The following is a 23,525-nucleotide window of genomic DNA, read 5'->3' as shown; positions in this document are numbered from 1 at the left end:
AGGGGTTAGAAGAACCATCAGCACAGTAAATCTGAAAAATAGGTTTTATTTTTAACCAGTGGTATTGTGACATCTTATCCAGCATAACCAATTACAACACAACTCATGGATAGAAACGAAATAGCAGATCTCTTCTTTGAAGTGCATCCTCCTGTTCAGACTGCAGGCGGCCCAGCAGCACTGCACTGCACGCAGGAGCGCCACGCGGCTCCCTCAGAGCAGGGCTGTGAATGAAACCTTCCCACTCGCACACACGGACGCACACATACACACAGCATCTATATTTTAAAAATCTTTAGCAGTATTTCCGCATGGAATCACACTGTAGCATCTACACGTAAAATGGCTGATAAAAATAATCCTGCTTGTAGGTTTACAGAGTCTATCTACATTTTTTCATTTGAATATCTGGACTGCTTGTCCAGCAGGGAGGTTTTATCTCTAGTTTGTTGGTCTGAAGAGAGCGTTATCACAGAGCACAAAGTGCCTGTTCATCTCACCCCAGACTTTGTAAAACGTTGACCTGAAGAGATCACTGGAAAGTAGCCTAGCAAGAACCAATGGCTTCATCTTTTGTGCCCCATCCCTTTGTGCCACCTCTTCAGACACGTGGTAAAAATACTACAAACAGTTCCTCTCCACCCCATAGGTAACAAGAATGCAAAATACTGCAAAAGCCCTTCTCCTCACTCACACAGCTGCTATGTCGTGTGTACAGGACGCCTGCAACAGATAAATGTCTAAAAAGTCTCCTCCCCAAATCCTACAATCAGGCTCCTGAGATCCACAGCATAGTTGTAGCACAGAAAAAAGCACAGAAAGAGCCCCTCCTGCCAGTAGCTAACTGGGCATTAAGTTCATGTAGAGTCCTGGAAAATACCAGTATTTTTGTCACGTTTGTATCCAAACATACTCCCTTCTCCCATTCCCTCAAGCAGAGCTCAACCTGCTAACAAGCAGCCAAGAAGCTCTTATCTCTGAGGGTAAAAAAGATCCTCTAGTAAATGTTAGTTTTATATTATATAAATACCTATATAGACAGTGACAGGGAGATCGTGTTTTTATGCATGCTTATTTCTTTACTTTGGATTCCAACATCTTTAGAAAAAAAAAATTCAGGAAATAAATTCTGGCACAAGATGCCACAGTCGTTTCTTCAAAGAACATTTTTTACACTTGATTTCACAAGAAGCCCTCCATCTCCTCAAGCCAGATCAGAACAAAGGACGATGTGCATTTCTATGCTTTATGTTTTACCCTTTTCTCAACAGTCTCCACACTGGCAGATATTTCATGCTGAGCTGCAGCACAAGAGGAAGGATGCTGTGATTCTGTGGCACTGGCTGAGGTACTCAGTGAACATTTCACTGATGATTTAACTGCCCCAGTGCCACCCCCACAATGTAACAACAAACACCAAGCTGCTCTACATGCGCATACAGCTATGACATGCAAGAACACCCCACCTTTTAAGGAACAAGATACGCAAACATGGCTAGCAAGAATCTTCTCCAGCCTCCATCTCCTGGGAGCTAATGCTGACGAACTGCACAACTAGAGGAGGGAAAGAGGGGAAAAAAATATGGAATACCAATCCAAGGAGAGGCTGTTGCCTCGGAAAGTTGTTTCCTGAACACACAGAGTTCATGCCTGGCTGCCTGGGAGCCTTCACCCTGAAAAACAGCAGGGCCAGACACTTCCACTCCAGACTTCCTTCCCCCTCTTTCCCCATTCATTTAAGGCACAAACATATTTACAGCTTCATACAAAATCTTTTCACGTTCCAAGAATCAGACATCTGTCAGAAAACCTGTACGTTCTCCTGTACCAGGAAGATCTGGATGTGAATCAGTCACCGTAGCATGGAAGAAGGACATCCCTCAACCCTACATTCACTCCCAACGAAAACAGAGGGCTCTCTAAGGCTATGAACCAACTTTCCTTGTTTTGAGGTTAGTTGCAGAACAACTGATAAATGGCAACAACTGTAACCAAACTTTGTCACCTTCCCCTCCTCACCCCAGCAGCACAAACCGGCTGAAGCTTCCTGTGGAAGGACTAAAGAGCAGTCAGAACAGGTCTTCAGGGACTTGCTCCAGGCCGTACACAGAACACAACAGAGCATGCAGCATGTTTACATAGACTCAGCTTTCCTCCCTCCCCCCACCCTCCCCAGTTCAACACACACAAAACCCTTCCACCAAGGAGAATATTGTTGTGGCGAGGCACTTGAATGATAGTTGGAGAGTCCCTACAAAAAGGCCTTCCCCTCACAGTGAAGTGGGACAAAGAGAAGAGAGCAGTTTCTCAGGACTCCATCTCCTCTTGGTCAAGTGGCGGTGGCACAAAGCTGATTACTTCATCATAAGTCAGGCCTGGTGGGAAAAGTGTCAGAAACTTAAGAAACTACTAATGACATCCCTCGTGCACAAAACCTTAACAACCTCAAATAATGGATAAACCGTCTCAGAGACTAACAGGCACAATAAGATACTTCCAGAGCACTAATGTGTAAACACATTTGAAAAACATGTAAGCACCCCGTAGCACCCTATGTACTTGCATGCATACAGTAGGAGTTACCAAGGACTATACTACTTATGTGCACAGTTGTTGACAGATTCACTCCATATACAGAATCACAGAATGGCCAGGGTTGGAAGGGACCTCAAGGATCACGAATCTCCAACCCCCTGCCACACGCAGGGCCACCAACCTCCCCATTTAATACCAGCCCAGGCTGCCCAGGGCCCCATCCAGCCTGGCCTTGAACACCTCCAGGGACGGGGCATCCACAGCCTCTCTGGGCAGCTGTTCCAGCAGCACACCACTCTCTCTGCAAAGAGCTTCCCCCTGACATCCAACCTAAATCTTCCCTCTCTCAACTTAAAACCATTTCCCCTTGTCCTGCTGTTATCTACCCTTTCAAAGAGCTTTTGTGCCTGTAACTACCATGGCTTAATCAAACTGCAACTCATGGAATGGACCGCAAAGGGATCAGGTTGGATCTCTCCTGCTCCCCAGACTCACTTTTCCATTCCTCAATCTCAAGCTCTCTGCTTTCAAAGGACTGGTCGTAGGGGTCTGCCACTGGTTCGTCATCTGGGTCGTGATACTGAGCAAAGTAGGCGTGAGCCAACGCTTCTGCTGCAGTAATTCGTTTGTCTGTATCCAGTACCAACATCTTCTCTAGCAAGTCCACAGCTGAAAAAACACCAAGAAAAAAGAAAGAATCTTACATAGCGAGCTGTGTGACACATTCTGAAATGCAAGTTTGTAAAAGTGCAAGGTACATGAGGAAACTCTAATTTCTCTGGAGCCACCCCATTACCCACAGTCTCTTCCCTCACACCTTACAGTCCATACATACTGTGTCAACTTTGAAAAATGTGTGCATCTCTGTTCTGAACAACTGCCGCAACTTTAGGAAAAGTCTTGGCCTGCCAACACGTGCCAAGGTCAGCTTCGGGAAGAGCCCATTTAGGAGTCAAGCCTTACCTAATGGATTGGCACCAATAAACACATTTTCAAAGTTCATTTTCGGCATGTAAGATAAAGATTGAATGTAGTTTCTCGCCTGTGGAAATAGACAGTCTGTTAAGTATAATACCACCCAGCCACCAAGACAGTACATTTCAGTCATCTTGAAGCACTGCTCATTATGGTCTGTCTCCTTGCTTTGCCTCCTCTGTACTTATTCTGATACTTGCTAAGCCCATCCATGCTATCCCTTCCCAACTAAAGGCCACTCAGGACAGTGGAGCAAGAGCTGACGTTACTTGAGGTTCATGCAAGACTGGAAAGCAAAGAGGTGCAGAGCTGCCTGCCCTGGAGCACTGCTGCGGCTGTGTGCAGTTGGTGTCTGCTGGTAGACCATGTGTTTCACACAGTGCAAAACCAACTCACATCCAGGTTCTCCTGAATCTCAGAAGTCTGTGGTTGAGTATGCACTGTCCAATCTCAAGTCTTCACTTAGTACAAGAACGTTGCTGAAGAACAGGCAGTTAATGGCTCACCCCATGTCGCATGCAAGCCTATCATTTTCAGAGGCAGCAAACACTGCAAGTGGGGACCTGCCCTGCCAACCACCCCCTCATCTGCTCAGGGCTCACCTCGTGGCTGGGCATCCTGTTAATGAGATACGCAGGGGGCGTTCCCGTCAGACGCATGATCTGCTGAAGCTGGTTAATATCTTAAGTGCCTAGTCAAGGGCTTTGTTAGAAACAGTGCAAAAACCGTTCTGAACAGAAAATAGCTGCATACAAAGAATCTCTTCTGCAAACCACGAGGCACAAGCCAAACAGGCAGGGTCCACTAATTACTTTTTTCCCAAATGCTTGTGAAAGCTTAGCAAATGCACAACTGAACACTTAAGGCAACGTAGAGTTACTGATCAGTTGGTAACAGCGTCAGTACAGAAGTATTTCTGCCTGCCATTAGCAGCACTGCACTACAACAAGATTGCTTTCACATTTCCCAGCAGTTCTAAGCCACCAGAGCAGACATTTCATTTGGTTGAATATATTCCTCAGAAAACTGTCCTAGGCTGCTGCAGCTACAAAAAGCCTCAGGAAAATGAACAAAAACATAAAAATCTTATCCTATACTCTGGTTGCCATTTTTTTCTTCCTGCAGAGAAAGTATTTAAGTTCCTTGTGGTGTGTAGTGAAAGCAGCTTACAACTGACACCTCCTAAACAGCTTCAAATGCACTTTGATATGTGGGAGATGTGACAGAAGGCAATAAGTGCAAGATTAGCAAAACATTAGCATTGCATAAGACAAGAGTTAGTTGATGTCAGTGATCAAGATGGAGAAAGTAAGAGGATACTAAAGTAATGCAGCAGAAAAACAAATACAGAATTTGTTCCAGTGGCACATTAAAGGCCTTCAAATTCTTAATTTTGTTATCTCTGTACAGTGGAAAAAATAGAGTAGTAGAAACAGTACTTTTTTTTTTTTTTTTTTAAGTAAACTCATGACTTGAACCTGAGAGCAACTTTCATTGCACGGTATGAAAAGAAGACACTTCAGTCTTACACAGACAAGCTAATCTTTTGCTTAACCTTGTCATCCTTTAAAGCTGCTCTCTCTCAGTAATCTGCTGTACCTAAAATACCTCGATACCAGTCAGTCCCCAGGGCCAGTTTGCAGGCACCCAGAGACCTGGGTTAATCATTTCTATCCTTCCAAGAGACACCCCAGTGCTTTCCTAAATTAATGTGACATTCAGTACATTTACCGACGCATTCAAACTTGCACAGAAATGTACGTCCAAGCTAACTCACACTCAGATTTACTGTCAGTGTTACGTGAGAAGGAACACGAGATGCAGCACAGAATGATCTTGCTGCTCTCCACCACGCTGATCCCCCGTTACTTAGCAGACACAGCCATGAGCAACTTGCTGAAGTACACTGCCAGCTGCCTGGAAACAAGTCCAGTGCCCACTACGGGCTGCCCTGTTAGTCTGCAGCGTTACACCATCCTTTGCTCTAACTTTTAGGCACATCACATTCAGAAACGTTTAACACTAAATGTCATTTAATTCTGTCTTTGCAGAAGTTCTCAACCCAGGACTGGAATCATATGAAAATGGCAGTACAGCTGAACACAGACGTCACCCTTCGGCAAGGAAGTTCGTGATTCTCCTGACAAAGGGACCCCACACACCCAGAAGTACCTAAAAGGCACTGCAGGTCTTGCACTACAAAACCCAAGGCAGTTGCAGCAATGTTTCAGAAATTAATCATGCTACAGAAGGCACTGTGCATGTTTAGGATAGCACACTGCTCTCATTCCATCTCCCTCACCAGAAAGATCCGTGGTACACAATCTGGAGAAACAACTGAGAGAAGCCTCAAGTTCTTTGCCATGAGAAATACCTCCCCAGCAACATCTGATCGTACCATGGATCACGAAGCATAAACCCACAAACTGAAAAAAAAAGTTATGAGGCAGTAAAAAAAAGAATAAGGAATGAAGAAATTATACCACAGGCAGAGTAAAGAGGAGTAAAAAGCAGATGCAAACAGCGTATGAACTCAAAGCCATCCAGAAGTAAAGAAAAACAACAGAAGAGAGATCCCAACACATACTACAGACGGACTACAGGAGGGCAAAACACAAACTTGGGACTTCCGATAGGGCAGATATTACAATCAAAGCGTCAACTCACAGACTCTGAGGAGATTTTCTTCAAAAGCTCAGGCCCTGGGGTTCCAACGAGTCTCAAAATGAGCTTCAACTGATCAATATCTAATGATGGACCATAAAGGAAAATGCTGGGACAAATCAAAATGAAAAGCGCAAAACATCAGCTTCATAATACTGAAAGTTGGTGTCTGCCAAGGCCTCAACTGAAAAGCTATTTTAAGTAAACTGTATTCATTCCTCCTGGAAAAATAAAAATAAAAACAAGTGCCCGCTTGTAACATCTCTGTCCGCATCAAAAGGGTTGAACAATTTGACTACAGATGCACTGCATGCACTGTGCTGGTCACAGCATCCCTACCCACAGTGAGGCAGACGTCAAAGCGTTCTGCCTGCGGCAGAAATCAGGTCACACACTTGCCCTTGCAGCCCCCCCCAGTAGCAGCAGTCAGCACGATTAGGCCGTTAGTGACGGACAAAGTGAAGCAGAAGGCTGAAAAGGGTAGGCACTAACATTAAGAAAGCAAAGGCCTTTTGTGAACACCTTCCAAGATAATTCAGCCACTTTCTTGCTTCCTAAGTGTGTAAGTGACCAGGCTCTGCCCAGCACTGAAGCTCTGGTGCAGCACCTCAGGCCCCTTGGCTTGGTGAGGGCTCTGCAGCGCCAATGGGCAGAGGGGGCTCGGGTGTAAAGCCTCTGTGGAAGGGGCTCTTGGCTCATAACTCTGAAGGTGCAAAGAATGGTTTACCCGGAGCAGAGCCTCCAGGAGCCACGTATCATTCCGAGCTGCCCTCTTAGAAAGGCAAGAACATTCAGTACTCAGGATATGTGACAAAACATACACTCGATGAGAAAACACAAGACATACAAAATTATGTCTAAATTTCAAGATAATACAGAGAAAAGATATCTTTCAAAAACTGCTTAAAGGATCATCCCCTTTCTCTGAATTAACCTGCATGCAGCCCTTTAAATGCTACCTGTGATTCCAGACCATCTGTAACATTTATGTTTGTCCTCAGAATTATATTGCTCTTTATACATCTTCAGTGGGCGCAATCTACCCGCTAGACAGTATCTGTTTCCAGGATCAATGCCTTCCTGATGTTTTCAGATACAGTTATTACTCCTTCAAAAAGCTTTTAACTCACATACTGGAAGAGCTCTACATTTGCTTCTAAAATTGTCTGATGGTGAAGGAGTTCTACTTACATAAAAGCACCCTACCAAACCAAGGGACTGTTTTTCAGAAATGGGAGCTGGGGAAGGTTTTTGTTTGCTTGATTTTTTTAAAACAGATCAAAGTTCCTGTGATAATGGCAAACTGTACATGAAGGAAACTACCAACACTTCAACACTAGGAGACAAAGGTTTCAGCAGTCTCCAGCTAAAGTTTTACAGAACATTAAAGCCCGAAGTGCTTGGTCAGAACACCTGAACTAGTTTCCCAGTTACCCAGCAGCTTGGCCAACTTTCCCCTACTCAAACACTAAAAACATAACAGTAAATCCAATGTATCTATCTGGATTTAACTCATCTGTTGAATTGTCAACTAAGTATCAACATTTAAAATGAGATCAATATAACTACTGATGCAGGAGAACGAGCAGACTATAATTAGCTCGCTCAAATTGGCTTTTCCTTAGTGCCACTTAGAACAGTCTTAATAGTTTTTACTGACTCTTGTGCAAGAAACAGTTTTGCAAGCACAGGACTACCAACACACCTCCGATGTTACATCCCATACCTTGGCTTCTATATCTGAGCTCTTTAAAATGTGTTTAATATATCAGGCATGCCAGCAGCACTGTTGCTCAGTTTGCTGTCGGCCCTTCCCAAAGGACAGCATGCTATAGGAAGATATTGTGTATTACACTTCAGCATCTTCTCAGATAAGCAAGAAAACACAGAATGTGTAATTCACACAGCCACAGGCATGCCAAAACCAAAGCACTGCATCTAGTTGAACATCTGCCACTACAACCTGCCAAACTACAGGGCCTACAGCATTCTGGTGACCATAAGCAACTACAGACAAGAAAACAAACTTAGGAAATACAAAGCTAATTAAAAAAGCATGTGCATGGAGAAGAAAAGTAGAGCATGCAAATCCGGAATGCCATCACCACAGTACACCCACAATCTGATAAGTCTCAGTGACTCTGAAACTTAGAAAGCCATCTTCCATCCACCATCAGCAGCAGGCAGAACAAGACAAGAGCTTTTCCAGGCAAAGCCACGTCCAAAAGTTGGTGTAACTGCCAGCACAGGCAAAGCCAAGATGCACCACAGTGCAATTTCAGACTAGTTGGTTATGATGGAGCTCCCACACTACTGAACAAATCTGTATATATATATATTTATATTCTTCAGAGTTAGCTTAAAAGGAATACAGTCAACTTAAAACAGAAAAATGAAGTTGGCTGAGCTGGTACAGAACGTTTTTTTATTTGTGCATTATCATTTTAACACAAGTTGAATCGTTGAGGTCCACTTGCATATTTACCTGTATGAACTATTTGTATCACAAGAGCTGTAAAAAGAAATAATCAGGAACATATATTTTTAATGACAGATACATTCTTAACAGAAAGGAAGCCTCCAGCTGCGCCTGGCATTACAATCCCCAGGGACTGATTCTTGTTACCTGTTTTTTGCCACTCGTCTTCCCTCAGCCCTGTTCCCCACCCGCACCTCCTTGCTGAGATGTTACCAATATTAGAAATTTATCTTTCACACAAATGTTTCCATTCGCAGACCACAAAAGGAAGGACACAGTTTACATTCAAGGTTAAGTTAGAAATACTGTAACAATTTTGCAAAGTTCAGCCTCTATTGACAGCAGAGTTATTTTGTAAGCTCATCTAAAACATTGCTTTAAGTTGAGGACAGCCACATTCAGAAACTCTACAGACAAATCTTTCAAACTGAACTTGGCATTAGCTTGTCAGAGGTATAACCATCACACACAAGTTGAAGATCATTTCTGAATACATCTTTTTACTTACCAGAGAAAGCAAACCCGTTACAAGCACTGGGTGCTTCTCCAGGCCTTGCAAAAACACCCAAGGGACTGTAAGTAACGTCACATCACCTCTGCCCCATCCTTGGTGAGAGGGGTCCGCATTTCAAACACAGAGCTGCTCAAACAGGAAGAGGGCTGTCCTGACATGCTGAAGACACCATCCATTCAGCCTGTTTTCTCTTTCATTTTGGAAATGTGAGGCTATATAGATTAGAAAAATCACCACCATGGGACCAAAAAGCAACCAGAATGTCAGTTTTCAGTCACTTCTGATTGGTTTCAGACATTAGAGCTGCAGAGAAAGCTGAAAGCTCGTTGCCTTCCCAGACCTTCTAAGTGTTGCACGTACGAACACAACTCCACTGACATTCTAACCTCAGGAACAAACAGCATGCACACTGCTTGAAGTGGGGAACTGTTATGCAAACTCTAAGAACTACAGTACTACAAAATTTTACTAACAGTGGGAAAGGATTGAGCTGTTTTTTCTTATACCAAACCAATTCAGAACAGGAAAAGCATTTAAATAAAAAATGTTACCACAATTTAGGAAAGAAGTTCAGTGTTCAATGTAAAGAATTGTAAGCACACATCCTCAGGGAGCCAGAAATCAGCCAACTATTCTAATCTGACAAAGCAAGTCATTTAGAACTTATTTTCCTTTATTTTGCACTGTGAGTATTATTGCCTATTCCAGCTGGAGAACAGAACAGTTATGTGCCAAGGCTGAGAATTTTCCTCGATTCATCAAGAACGCGCTGTGAAGCATTTCTTACATGTTACAAATCCTACCAGGAAATGGCTTACTTGCAAGTAGCAATATTTTTTAAATTTAAAGTGCACTGTTATGGGGTGCAATGGTATCAGCAGCTGAAAGGCCTTGGCTGGTACAGCAATTTTTGATTATTTTTCTTCTTGAAGAAAACCTGCTTATACCAAATTACAAATGCTAAGACAGCTGGTAGAAATAAGGCAACTCACTCTGTGCTATTTTGCCACTTCCATGCTAGCTCTGCTTCTATTCTCAACAACAGACAAACACAGCCAAGATAACTGAACAGGGGAGTACAGAGAGTTCAACAAATTTAGAAAGAGATTAGAAGATGGGCATAAAAAGAGAAGAACGATGAAGCCAGAGCACACTAAAAAGGGAAATGTTAAAACGTTAAAGACTGTTAAAGCTAGAATGAGAGCTGCTCCCTTTTCCACAGTCTTGGAACCTGAATGCTTTCTAGAAGTGACACAATACACAGAAGGCCAGCACTTCCAACACCAGTTTTCTTTTAATCTGATCTATTTCAATTAAGAAATAATAATTTTAATAATTTCTGCTATTTATAAACTATCTGTAGTTAAAAGAATTAAGTTCAATAAAGGGTGGGAAATAGCACTGTCTTTCACAAAGAAACTCCACCTTTTAGGCAATGAAAAATCCCGACAGAAGTTAGTTAACTCTGTAAGTTTGTTCTTAGTAGAACAAGTCTCAGTTCTGATCTCCTGTGGAATGAAGTGACCGGCCCCAGAAACACGCCAGTGTCCCACCAAGCTCCCTTCGATGCCATAAAAAAAATGATTTTGAGAAGATTTTTTCCATGCTTGTGTTCTCAAGCCGTACAAGCATGTAATCAAAGAAAGCTACAGTCTGTTTACATGCAAGCACAGCAGTAGAACCTAAACGTTTCAGAGTGACTTGGGATAAGGTCCCTGGCACTAAAGTCTGCAAATTTGCTGCTTTCATAGCATAGCAGCAAGATACAGAAGAGAGGCCAGAAGGGGCGCTTCACATTTCCTACAAACATGAAGCATGAGAGGATTCACAGCAAACACACCACTCCGAGCAATTCTTTTCCTACAAACTCGAAAAAGAGATAGATTTGAATGAATTTTAAAACATTTAAAAGAAATTCATTCCCAGAAATGATCAACTCTAGTGATGCTAACAGACAATAAACCGTAACAGGTTTGCCTCTCGCACACTGCGGTGATTCCACATGAAGCAAAATTGAGAACTCCATCACACTGTGAGTAAAAGAAGCCATCAGGTAGTTAAAAATAAATAAATTTTAAAAAGCACAACCACAACAAAAAACAAACAAACAACACAAAACTTGTTTCCTTGTGAAGTGCGACAAAGAGAAAACCTCTGACTTCCATTTCAGGAAAATATGTCACTTGTAAAGGATACGGTCTGTACCAGGGAACAACGTTCTTCCAGTCAACAGTTCAGCCATAATGCATCCCACTGACCAAATATCAACTGAACAAAATAAAAAAATATCATAAGGCAGAAAAATAAAGCCTCAATAGAATCACCCTATCCAACAATTGCAACCAACTTTACGCTTCAATAATCTCATGGTGTTGAAACAATCTGAGACTGCAAGGAAACTGACACTGCTCAATAACCATTCTGTGTAACATTTCCCCAATAACGCAATACTGACAAGATCAGGCAACTTTTCCTCCCAGAAAGTAATGTGCATTGGACACCAAAGAGCTACAGAGGCACCTACTGAATCGAGGAAGAAATTTGTTAATGGCAGCTCTGAGGAACCTGGTCTTATATAAATTCTGCCTGAACAACCACCAAGTACTACACTACAGACAAGACAGGTCCACACACACACATAGAAGGAAAAGAGAAAAGACAAAATCAGTAAGGTGTGAAATCAGAACAGCACGTTATTTGTATGGACTCGTATGCATTCACGCACTAGAAAAAATTTGCCTTTTTTTTTCCCCTCCTTTCTGTGCTTTATCTGAAAGCATTCTAGAGAAGAAAGGTGCATTGCCAGGAAGCCATTCAAACTGGAAGAGGACATAATTAGAAAGAAATGGATAAGAAGAAAGGAAGAAATACTTCTATGCATTTTTAGCATTTCTTCATCCCGTAACCACAGGCATTTTTTAGATGCATTTCCAGCAGCTTCCTAGAAAGACACCTTCTTCTCACCTAAATACATTCTATCTGCTTACTTTAGAAGTTGCTGTGCTAGGAAAAGGGATAAGTAGTGACAAGATTTTGCTGACTGCAGTTTCAAAGGTTCAAGTTTAAGGAAGCGTTGCAAATGCTGCCATAATGATTCATACCTTAGATACGCGATTGCGGTTTTAACACTAATTCTATATCTTACTTCTTTTAATCACCCTCACTAAAGTGTAATTAGTGCAACTGTCAATTTACAATCAAGTGGAATAGAACATGAACCTTCCCTGCACCTCCCCACAAGGATCTCAGGAACCCAGAAGCCTTTTATTAGTAAAATGCATTACCTGTCTGGTTGTAATGCATCCAGTTCAGCATGATCTCTGGAGCCCTGTACCACCGGGTAGCCACGTACCCTGTCATCTCATCATCTGTGTGTCGAGCCAAGCCAAAATCCAGGATCTACAGAGTTAAAAAAAACAACAAAAAGAGACATCCACCTATTACTGCAGTGGTACCACATCTGGCTGTTTACTCATACTAGCTTCCAAGTCTTGGACTGAGTGGAGGACAGATGGTGCAACTGCAACAAAACTAAACTTCATGACTTGTTACAAGGCCAGAACAGCACAGCTCTCCACCAAAATTACACACGGATACCTTGTCTCTGAAAATAGCCAAGTCCAAACCACATCTATAAACTACTTTTTTTTCCAGGATGATTTAAAAAAAATAATAAAAAAACATACAAACATGTGAACACACAGAGGAGAAAAACGAATTCTCTATAAGCATCTTCACAACCTTTTATGTCCGAGAAGGACACAACTAGCTTGGTCCACAGAAGCATTTCCATGAAAAACCACTTTGACCCTTTCATTCACTCAGATCATGATCAAACTAGTCATATGTCATGACTGTATTACCTTTAGCTCACAGTCTTCATTTACAGCTAAGTTACTAGGTTTTAAATCCTAAAAAAAAAAAAAAAAAAAAAACACACAAACAAAAAACAGTATCAGCATTAATGGCAAAGTTGTTGCAAACATCTAAAGTAAGTAAAAACGTAAATTCAGGTTGAAAAAAATCAACTCTCTACATGGCTTTCAACATCAACTCTCCACGTTCAGAATAATAATTTTATCCCAGAACCAGCTCTATCTTTTGCTGTCTGCAGAGGTGTCAAAGACAAGCAAAAATGCATGTTTAGGTATCTACAGCACTCAGTGTAGCGGTGTAATATTTAACAAATAGAGAACCTATTTCAGAAACAAACCAAACAGAGGTAGGAACAGAAATTAAGGATGAGGAGAACCATTACTAACTTCCACTGTTCTACTGAAATAATTCTCAGAAAATCTCTTCTTGATTCAATAGAGGCTACATTGTAAGATTCTCATTACAATTTTAAAAGACATTTGTTCAGTATAGGAAGTAATCTTAGAGTAAATACTTACTCTGTGTATTATGTCAGCTGAATGGATGTACTGTAAGGCAAAACAACAAGGATTACATGACAGCTCAAACAGCCTTCTTCTCATTTCCTCACTAAACAACACTGTCCCACCCCACCCAACACACAAAATAAGCTACAGCTTGTTTGCAGGAGGAACCAAGTACAGCATCTACAGAGTTTGCAAGTACATCAGTGTTTCACTTTCAGTCTCTCCTTAGGAATATCCAGGAGCACTACTGCCAGGAGTGGAACAAAGTAAGAAAACCAAACTGAAGACACAGACGTGGACGATTAAAGGACAGCACACGTCATAACTTTCCAGACTTTGTCCACAGGAACACATGTAGGTATCTTCTGAACTCATACATAGCTTTACTGATACAAAGCCCCAAAGCGGTATGAAAGGAGAAAACAATAACAGGCTATCCTACAATACTTAGGAGCAGAGGCCCCTCTATGCGTTCATATGAAATTCTGAGGATATGACATTCATCAACAATTTCTGCTTCCCGCTGAGCAGCTATCACCATTCAGGCAGGATGGAAGGAGGTACCTTCAGCCCCCGAAGAATCTGGTATATGAGGAACTGCACGTGGTCATCTGTGAGTTTCTGGCATTTCACAATGTTGTTTAGATCTGCTCCCATGAGGTGTGTCACCAAGTACCTACCAACAAAAGGAAACACAGGCGATGAAGCAATCCCTTCAGCGTGATTAGGATAAGAGCTCCTTACAAAGCTCCAGCAGCACGGCAGCCTCCTCAGCATTTTACCGAATAAAATATATTTTCATAGCTCATTAAATAATGCAGCAGATCAGTGTGCTGATTCCTGCAGCACTGGCCAACAAAATACACGTGAACAAGCTGAAAGAGTCCATTAGAATAGGGTTGCATTTCACAGCTGATTCAAAATAACAGCAGACAAATTAAGGCAGCAAAATTCCTACAATAACCTGGGAGAGGGTGGGAAGATACAAAAGATGTTTTGTTGCAACTTTCAGAGAAGTTACCTACACATCATTGAATTCTTCTAGCGATTTGGCAGGGGTGAACACATCCAGCAAGCCAATCACCTGGAAAGGCAAAGTGAAAAAGCCATGAAATACATTGATCACATAAATGATACAGTTAATAAGGTCCTCTGTGGAACAGATAGACTTTCATTTCCAACTACATGAATCATTTGGATGCAAGCAAATCAGTACTCATACAAGGTCAGAAACAAGCATTCTAATGTTAAGTAAAAAAAAAAAATTACAGCCAAAATATAACAGCTGCCTTTCAAACCAATCATCCACTTAAAACATCAAGCAGGAGCCACAGCAAGCCAAGTGTCAGTACTGGTTAAAAATACCTTTAAACCCAGCTAAAGTTTGGTGAGGAAATAAACGGATGAGCAAACACCAGGCAGAGATCAGTTTGCTTCCTGCTTGGTTCTTAGTTATGCTGTTGACTACACGTCAAATCAGAAGCAGGTGCCTGTTTTTCACTTGCACTGAGTAGAGGAAGAAAACCAGCAAGGATCTCTAATGCAAGCAACAAATAATAAATGTCTACACTGGAAAATAAGTAGAAGTGAAATAAGTCAGAAAAACATCTCAGTGCAGTACAGACCCAAACTTCACCAAGAGCTGACAGCTTCACACTGCCATTTGTATCTGCTGCCCTGAGAGTCTCCACTCCACCCCTCATTTTCAAGCTAAACTGTTCCAGCAACAGAGACCAAAAGGCAACGAATGTGTTACCTCATGGAAATGCATGATTATACCTTGTTACCCTGTAACTACCTTCTAGGTCATTTACATTTCATTTTGAAAATCCATCTAGTCCATAATTGTTCAAACTTTCACTGAGATTTGCTTTTGAAGTTATTATCATTCTCTTAACAGCATAGCATAACTTAGGAATATGAAATAAAGGTACAGGCTCCTTCCTCCTATTTTAAGCTTGCATCTCACCTGCCTTGGATTCGTACACACTGCACGCATTTCAGTAACCTCAGCAATGGTTCGAGTGTGCATGTTAAACCAAGAGCTAGATGCCAAGGTTCCCTTTCAGCACAATTTTATCCCATCATTTGGGATTGTCAAGGATGACAGAATCAACCTCTTACCATTAACATCCAATGCTGCAAAACAACTCTTACGCTTTCTTTGTTCCGTGGACTCCTCCATACCAACGTTTACAGAAAATATACAACACTGCCCTCCCAGTTTAGCAGGAAAAAGCCAAAAACTGACTTTGTTACCAAGATTTCCATTTCCTCTCTTATCATTTTCATCTTGCTGCAGTGTAAAGCACACTACTGAGCTATCCATATCTTTCTCACTGACAAGTTTCACAAACAAATACATTTACTCTGTAGCACATCACTGACACAATTCTAATGAAGCTGGTCACCCACGGACTGAATTTCTGCACACCCCTTGAATTTTAGATTGTTAATTTCTTCCTATGACACCAAACCAAAGTTCACTCTCACATCTGTTCAGTAATCTGCTTTATGCAAGCTAATGAGGCCTTCTGGAGCTTGAAAGTATAACACAGCCATGCCTGACTGCTCCACAGGCCGATTTATTTGCTCAAGATCAACACAATCAGCCTACATACAGGAGAGAAAACCAGCCCTGCTCAAGATCCTTAAAATGCCATACCTACCAGATTTACTGAAGTGTTCTGAGTCACGCAAAGCAGTGTATTCTACTTCCAAACCAAGATCTGAATAGTCAGCTCACTTAAACTAACCAGCCTGCCTGACCTGGCTCTGAGCATGTCTGCATCTGCAGGATTTTCAAACCACAACCCAGAGTGTATAACCAATGGATATCAAGATGTTACAATCACAAAATAAACAAGAGAGGTAGGCAAAGTGGACTATGATAACAAGAGAGAATAAATGGAAGGCTTACCCTTATGCTGGGCTCACCACAAAACACCAGAAGGAGGGATCTCCAGAAGAGATCCTTCCCCACTGGCAGCCAGCTCTTAAATAGGTCTAGGAGGGGTGCAGCCTGGCTCCACCCCTTCCGGCAGCACAGCTGAATTGCCTTCACCTGTGCTCCTCTGGCTGACTTATGGCTCACCTGAGGTGATCAATCAGAGGTTCAGGCCGTGACTCAGCAGTTCCCATACACCAGAGAAACTTCCCACGGCATGATGAACCAATAATAAACACTTCTATATACGAATAATTCAAACATCATCATCTTATCTCTTACTCTCAAAGCTAATATGCAATTTGCAACACTAATCAAAAATATTATTTAACACCAGACACAGAACTGCTGTAGCACCAGGCTAGTCCCCACTGTGTAATTACAGAATCATAGAAATCTAACCTAATTAGCTTGGACAAAACGGATTGATGCGCTGATGTAGAAATGCATCTAAACACATTCTCCAAACAATTCTAGAGGAAAGCTTTGAATATATTCCAGGTATGAGAAAAGGTACAGAAAAAAAAAACTTTGGGGGATGAATATTAAGCAGGATCGATTGCTACCTCTGTTACCAAGATAACAACATCACATAGAGGCACTGAGGAAGCACTGATGAGTGCAGTGTGTGCGCACCAAAAAGCCCAATCAGCCACACCCACAACGCAAACAAGATTCAAGGGACACCATCTGCTCGCTGCAGCAGTAAGAAGCCACAGCACACAACCACCACAGCCACAAAAGAAGTTCTCATCCAACCATCCAGGGAGAATCCTCCATCAAAACTGGACTTGCTTGTGTTAGAAACACTAAGCTTGCTCAGTCCACTTCCAAAACAGTGTTTTCCTTCTGCTACATTGGAGTTCACTTGTACAAAAATTAAGAGCCTTCCTTCCCTCTTGACGTTGACAGCTCTACAGAAGGCTAGAGAATTTTTGCTCAATTGCAGGCAATATTTGCTCTAACAGCACACAATATTAGTATGCCAGTGTCTTAATGCCACAAACAGAGAATTGCTCAACTAGTTTCTATAGCAAATGGAAGTTAAACAGAAAAAATGATTAGACAGCATATAGCATAGCTTAGCATAACCATTCATGGTCTGCTTTGTTGGTGAAATGATAGCTTGCAAGAACAGACGTCTGATATCTTCCCCTCCCCTTTTTTGTCCCTGTTTATCTACAGGAATCTGGTGAACAAGAGTCCAACTCTTTCTGACATGATGACATGCAAGAAAAAAAACCCTTCAACCATGATTCACTGGACTACTGCAAGCTGAGTATTTACTATCTGAAAAACCTGTGCAATCAGCCTTGAATGCAGTCATGCTGGATAGCCCAACTTCTCACATCATCTCCTCCAACTTACATTTTCGTGTTTCATATGCTTCAGTAGCCGCAGCTCTCGGTAGGTCCTTTTGGCATGGATGATAGACTGAAATGGCCGGGACAGCTTCTTTACAGCCACTCGCAACCCAGTTTTTGTGTCAAAGGCAGAACTACAACAAAGAGTAATCAAACCGTCAAAACGAATCACTTATAAATACCCTCAAATCTATTTAGCAACTCCAGATAGCAACTGTGCAGGGACCGAGTCGCATGGCCAATTCAATTTCTCCCACTCTCCACCATCAATAACGCCAGGCATCCTGGTCTGCAACCTGACTGCAAATTCACACACATTGATACACATGTTGGGTCATACTGAAAGCATTTCTAAGATGAATTTTGTTCACTTACTACAGGGAAGATAGTACCTTTAAAAAGTAATTTTGCAGGAAAAAAAGGAAAGAAATGTTTATGACTCTTCTGCCTACAGCATAGTTATGATTTCAAATGTCAACAGGGCAACAAAACTCTGGAGAGAGGAAGAATACTTGTAAACACTATCCATATTCTTAAGCCTATTCTCATAAAGAACATTTCATCACAAAATAATTCGCTGTGCTGAAGATACCATCTTTTAAGGTTTTAAGTCCGTACAAAAATCGCTGCTAGGAGAAATCACCAGTGATGCTCGTTCATCTCAATCAAACCTCACAGGTATATTGCACCCAATCCTAAGCACTTGCTACAAAAAAAATGTACATGCATAAGTGAAACTTCACTGTACATTACTAAAATTAGCAGAAACATTAAAACAATATTCCTTATAATGCATAAAAACTAATGCCAATTGTGTGATAGCTTGTTGTGTGCACACATAACAGACACTTTGTACTGCAGTGTCATTCCTTGAAGCTCTTCCATAATCTCCTCACTGACAAAATTCAGAAGGAAAAGCCCAGTACTCGTGAAACAACAAAAGCTTTCAGCACTGGAAGAAAGGTGTGACCAGCCTGATATGCTGCACAGAACCTTCCAGAGCTCCGAGCTGCATATTTAGAGACCTAAGGAAAAGCAGGCACTCAGATAGCAATCAAATCACTCTTCTTCTTGTCTTCAATGCCGTTATCTAAAACTAGTTTTGGCTTGCCAAAAAGGAAGGAGGAGCAGAAACAGGATGTGAAATTGAGGTTATACTGATACAAGATTACAAACGTGGGGAAACGGTGGAAGTGAAAAACTCGGAGAAGGACATTTGTTGAGTCTCCTTCTGCAGTCCAACACAGGGCACTAACGAGCGAGGATGTGCCGGCCTTCAATCAGCACGGAGGGGCAAGGAAAGGTTACATTTACAATCACAAAGCGTGAAGCAATTCAGCTAACAGGACCAAAGCCAAATACAAAAGTAACTCTAGAACAAACTCACAATTACACAGACCAAAAAAAAAAAAAAAAAAAAAGCTAACTGAAATTAATATGAATTCACTTGCAGAAAGATGACTTATCTCAAAGTTGCAGTTTCAAGGAACTTCTTGTATTATGATTACAAGAACTAAAGCTAGAAAATAAAATAACGGACTTGCTTCTACCAACAGCAATTCTTCCCTGAGGTCCTGCAAAGGAATGGGAAAACCTCCACACGTGACAGAAAAGGGCATCTCCTTCTGTATAAGGGATATCCGTACACACAGCACAAGGAACTTTCTGGAAGGATATGAAAATATAGCTAGAAGGAAGGTCACAGGAGCACCAAATTGCACTGGCTGAATTACTGGAGCTACTCCATACTGCCCACAAGAATGCCCATTAGTAATCACCTCCCCCAGCCTGCACGTATGGAAAATGCGATTCAGTGTTCATCTTCTAATCTTGCTTTCCAATGATCTACATTAAGTTTTCACATATCTCTACAAAATGGATATTTCAGATCCAGGCTCAGGAATACAGAATACTTTTTTAAAATAAAGTTCCATGTACACCGCTTTGCAATACGCAGTCACACCTAATTCAGACTAACTGGATGACAATACTTGAGGTGTTTTCTGGGACTTAGCACAAAAGTAAGCTCAGCCATTTTCATTCAGTACAGGCTGTTGTGATTAGTCATGAATGTCAACCAGCTGCCAAGTATCTCAGGTGTTTCAGATGCTCCTTCCATAAATCTCCCTGCAGGAAACACATGCTCACCCTTATTTCATTTCTTAACACACCAACTTTCCAGCAGCCTTCCCTTCCTGAGCCCTGCTTCCTGCTTTTCTGTGCATGCCCACTGCTGGCCAACCTTCCTTCCTCTCCCATGTTCTGACACCTGTGTGGCTGCTCCGTCCCACTCACAGTGCTGCAACTCATTTTGTTCCCCGCACACCTGGTTGGAGAAGCTGGTCCTATCCTGTGTACAGAGGCATTGCACATCTTGATAAGGGATTACTAAGCCTAAAGACACACTGCACAAAAAAACGTACACAGAGGAACTGCTGCTAAATAGGTGATATTTAGGGTTATTTCATTTCCTCAGTGATGGTTCAATATGTCTTAAACCCACTGCATTTTTCTGCTAGTTTATAAATATGGGGATTATCTCAGTACCTTCGTCACTCCCAGGACATTCAGTCAGTGTTGGTACAACTATAGAGGAGAGGAGCAGACCTCTCAGTTGTGTAACAGCTCTGTAGCTAGCCTGACAGCCTGCAAACAGGAGAAGCTGAAGGACCCTTATGCAAGATTCTGAGCAAGAGTAAGACTTAGCAGTTTACTTTCCAAAGGAAAGAACAGAGACTGCAAAGCAATTAAAGCAAAAACACTGTTGTACAGCAATAGCTGTTGGAGAAAAAAATAAAAATAAAAGTCAATAAAATAAGCTGCTAGGAGCACACCAAATTTGCCTTCACATTTTATAAGCTGATGGCAACAAGCTTCAGAGCACCTCTTTGCTTACAAGGGGCTGAACTAACACTGCCTGCAGACACCAACAGCAGCCATCCTCCTGCTGAACCACAGCTCACCGCACACCCATCCCAGGCGGCCCAGCAGCTCCCATGCAAGATGCTGCATCAACCTCTCCCTTATATGAAGTATGCAAGACTGATATTTCAGTAACCCACACATGTTTTAGTGCAGACCTTGTTACTGATTTTGACAGAATCCTTGTAATGCAGAAGACTTGCATGAACATACAAAACTGTGGCAAGAATGAATTGAAATATCACTTCAGACAACAGATGTCACCACAATTGTTAACATGGCTTAGTGATGAACGATCTATCGGTACATACTGACGTTTCTCAAAGTTTTGGCACTGAAGCCCTACCTCAATCTCCACATATTTTCAGTTTTTAAATACGGGCCCTGAAAAATACCCGAGCTGGCTGTTTAAATATCCTTCTTCCAGCACTCCAGAAGACACGAGAACTCTCACTCTAACACTAAGGACACATGCTTTGGCTGCCTGCATAGAACACCATTCTCCATCCACTGACTGCAAAAAATAAAGTCAGGATTTTCTATCATGGTGTTCCAAGTTAGTTAGACATTTAAAGGAGCCTGCAGCAGACCCTGCACAGTCTAATTGACTCATTTGCAGGCTTAATTCTTTTACTATTTTTTCCTCCACTTTCTAGAAACTCCTCCTTTTAAAATCTCTCATCCTGACAACTAAATAAAGTACCTCATTATATTCTAACCTAACAGTGCTGCAGACAGACACTGGAGTGCATTTAAGCGCTCCATTGAAGGCTGGTTTAAGCCCCACAGTTTGCTATCCCAGAACAGAGGGCTCTCCAAACTCAAGCCTGAAAGGTACATTTTCCCAGAGCAGGATAAGGAACAGGGAAGAAACTCTAGAGGAACAGAGTGGAACCAGCCATTCTAGGAACATCATCAACACTGTGCATCACCGTTTGGAGCTTTACATTACAAAGTTAATTATATACGCACAGGTAATTCTTTTCTCTACAACTTGTCTGTCTGAAACACAAAGAAAATCATGAAAAAGACTGTGCTAAGATCCATGTGCAACACATCTGAAACTGCTTCAATCCAGGCCAAACACAGTTGCACAATCTTTGAAAGTTCGGAGGCAGCACGACAGGAAATTCGTGATGCCAACTCTTCAGTAATTGGTTGTGAAAACAAACATTGGAAGCATTACGTACACAACAGACCACGGGGAAGGGGAGAACAGAAGAGGAAAGGGCTGCATGCACCATGAAGGGCTGGCCTGAATACAGCAGACATGGAGCAAATCTACTTCCTATTGCACCGAGGGAGTTACGTAACCACAGCAGCTAAAGGAGTATTTATCAGCTGGGGCACTGAGCCCTTCTTTCACCAGAAAGAAGTCCTTCAATTACTAAAAAATAAATAAATCAGAACATATATTGGTCACCCTTGGCACTGTAATCGGTTAGGCTCTGTCTTCTATGACATACAAGCATTTACATAGTTGGGACACTAGAGTTTTAAGAAACGTGTATTATTTCAGCAGAGCTTCCCGAGAGCAGAACAGGAGAGAACTTTTTTAAAACTGCATCGCATGCAAAGCAACTCCTTTTTCTACTGACAGAGGTCAGCATGCATTACTCCTTAAAATACAGATGACAGTCATGATACAAATTTGTATGTTACGTTAACGAAAGAAATAGGCACGCCTGCTCCAAGACAGCAGCAGCACAGACGTACAGTCATTGCACACCCGTGTGAGAACTCTGATCGCACTGACAGAGCAAAAACCAGAACGGTCATCAGCCTGCGCTGCTTTGTTCACCTCTGCTATGCGACCGCTTGAGTCAGAACGTCAACGCGATCCGGACACAACCTCGTCTTTAAGATTAAATGATGTCAGCAGCCCAGCTGATCTGCATTTCACGATCAATATATTTTGCAGTGTTGCTATGAGGCAAGCGTTAAAAACCGAGTCCAACTCCGAGCTCTCCTTATTCCTGCACGCCGACCCCAGACTTTGCTCCTGCAGGCAGTGCACCAGAGACGCGCTGCCACTGCTAAAATGGTTTTTGCAGCGCCTGCCAGGGGACGCGGCAGCTCTCCGCAGCTCCCGGCTCACGATCCGTCCTCGGGTCCAGAAGGAAACCGGGACAGCAGCAGAGCTGTGCGGAGCTCGGGGCCTTGCCAGCCCGCATCCTCTCCACCCCCACCACCCAACTGCGAGAAGGCACTGCGAAATATGCCCAAATGAGATCACGCTGGGGGCTGGGACGCGATTATCTTCCCCTGTAAAAATGTCCCGGTGCCACCTGTCGTGCGCTGCAACGCCCGGCGCTGTGGGGAGCGGCGCGGAGCGGCGCCCAGGGCAGAACCCGGCCCGGAGCCGCCACTCACCAGACGGAGCCGTAGGCCCCGGACCCGACCGGGGAGAGGTTTTGGTAGCGCTCGGGCACCTCCCACACCGTCTTGTTGAGCTCCTGGCGGTAAAACTTGGGCCGCTCCTGAGACATCTCGGCTGCGGAGCCCACCCCGCCCGGCCCGGCGGGAGGGGGCGGCTGTGCCCGCGGCTGCGGCAGCGCCTCCAGCAGCAGCGCAGCGCAGCGCAGCGCAGCGTCCGCCTGCCTGCCTTCCTTCCTTCTCCCCGCCTCGCTCCTCCCACGCCGCCCCTTCACACCGCCGTCTCCTAACACCGACCGTTGGTCGCCGCCCAACCCGCGCCCTCCCCGCCTCACGCCGCCCGGGGCCGAGCCTCGCGCGGGGCGGT

The 23,525-nt window shown here is 42.9% G+C and overlaps 1 protein-coding gene across 2 annotated transcripts; it reads right to left on the bottom strand.

The window, feature by feature from the left end:
• Positions 1-30: 30 nt before the first annotated feature.
• Positions 31-23,291, bottom strand: MAPK14 (mitogen-activated protein kinase 14). Of its 2 annotated transcripts, none has more exons than XM_048925662.1 (12): positions 23,156-23,291; positions 17,865-17,994; positions 14,575-14,633; positions 14,114-14,225; positions 13,562-13,591; positions 13,031-13,078; positions 12,452-12,566; positions 11,364-11,435; positions 6,178-6,257; positions 3,499-3,577; positions 3,031-3,204; positions 31-2,375 (listed from the first exon to the last, which is right to left on the bottom strand). In XM_048925662.1, exons 1-12 carry the CDS (start codon positions 23,269-23,271, stop codon positions 2,308-2,310), a joined length of 1,083 nt encoding a protein of 360 aa, XP_048781619.1. In that variant the 5' UTR covers positions 23,272-23,291; the 3' UTR covers positions 31-2,307. The 2 variants fall into 2 exon arrangements, with proteins under 2 accessions (XP_048781619.1, XP_048781620.1); XM_048925663.1 differs by lacking the exon at positions 6,178-6,257 and adding an exon at positions 4,113-4,192.
• Between the last annotated feature and the right edge of the window lie 234 nt (positions 23,292-23,525).

This window comes from Lagopus muta, chromosome 24, assembly GCF_023343835.1.
Source record: "Lagopus muta isolate bLagMut1 chromosome 24, bLagMut1 primary, whole genome shotgun sequence".
In the NCBI taxonomy this organism is placed as follows: Eukaryota; Metazoa; Chordata; class Aves; order Galliformes; family Phasianidae; genus Lagopus; species Lagopus muta.
This window is presented reverse-complemented; position numbering and strand designations above follow the sequence as displayed.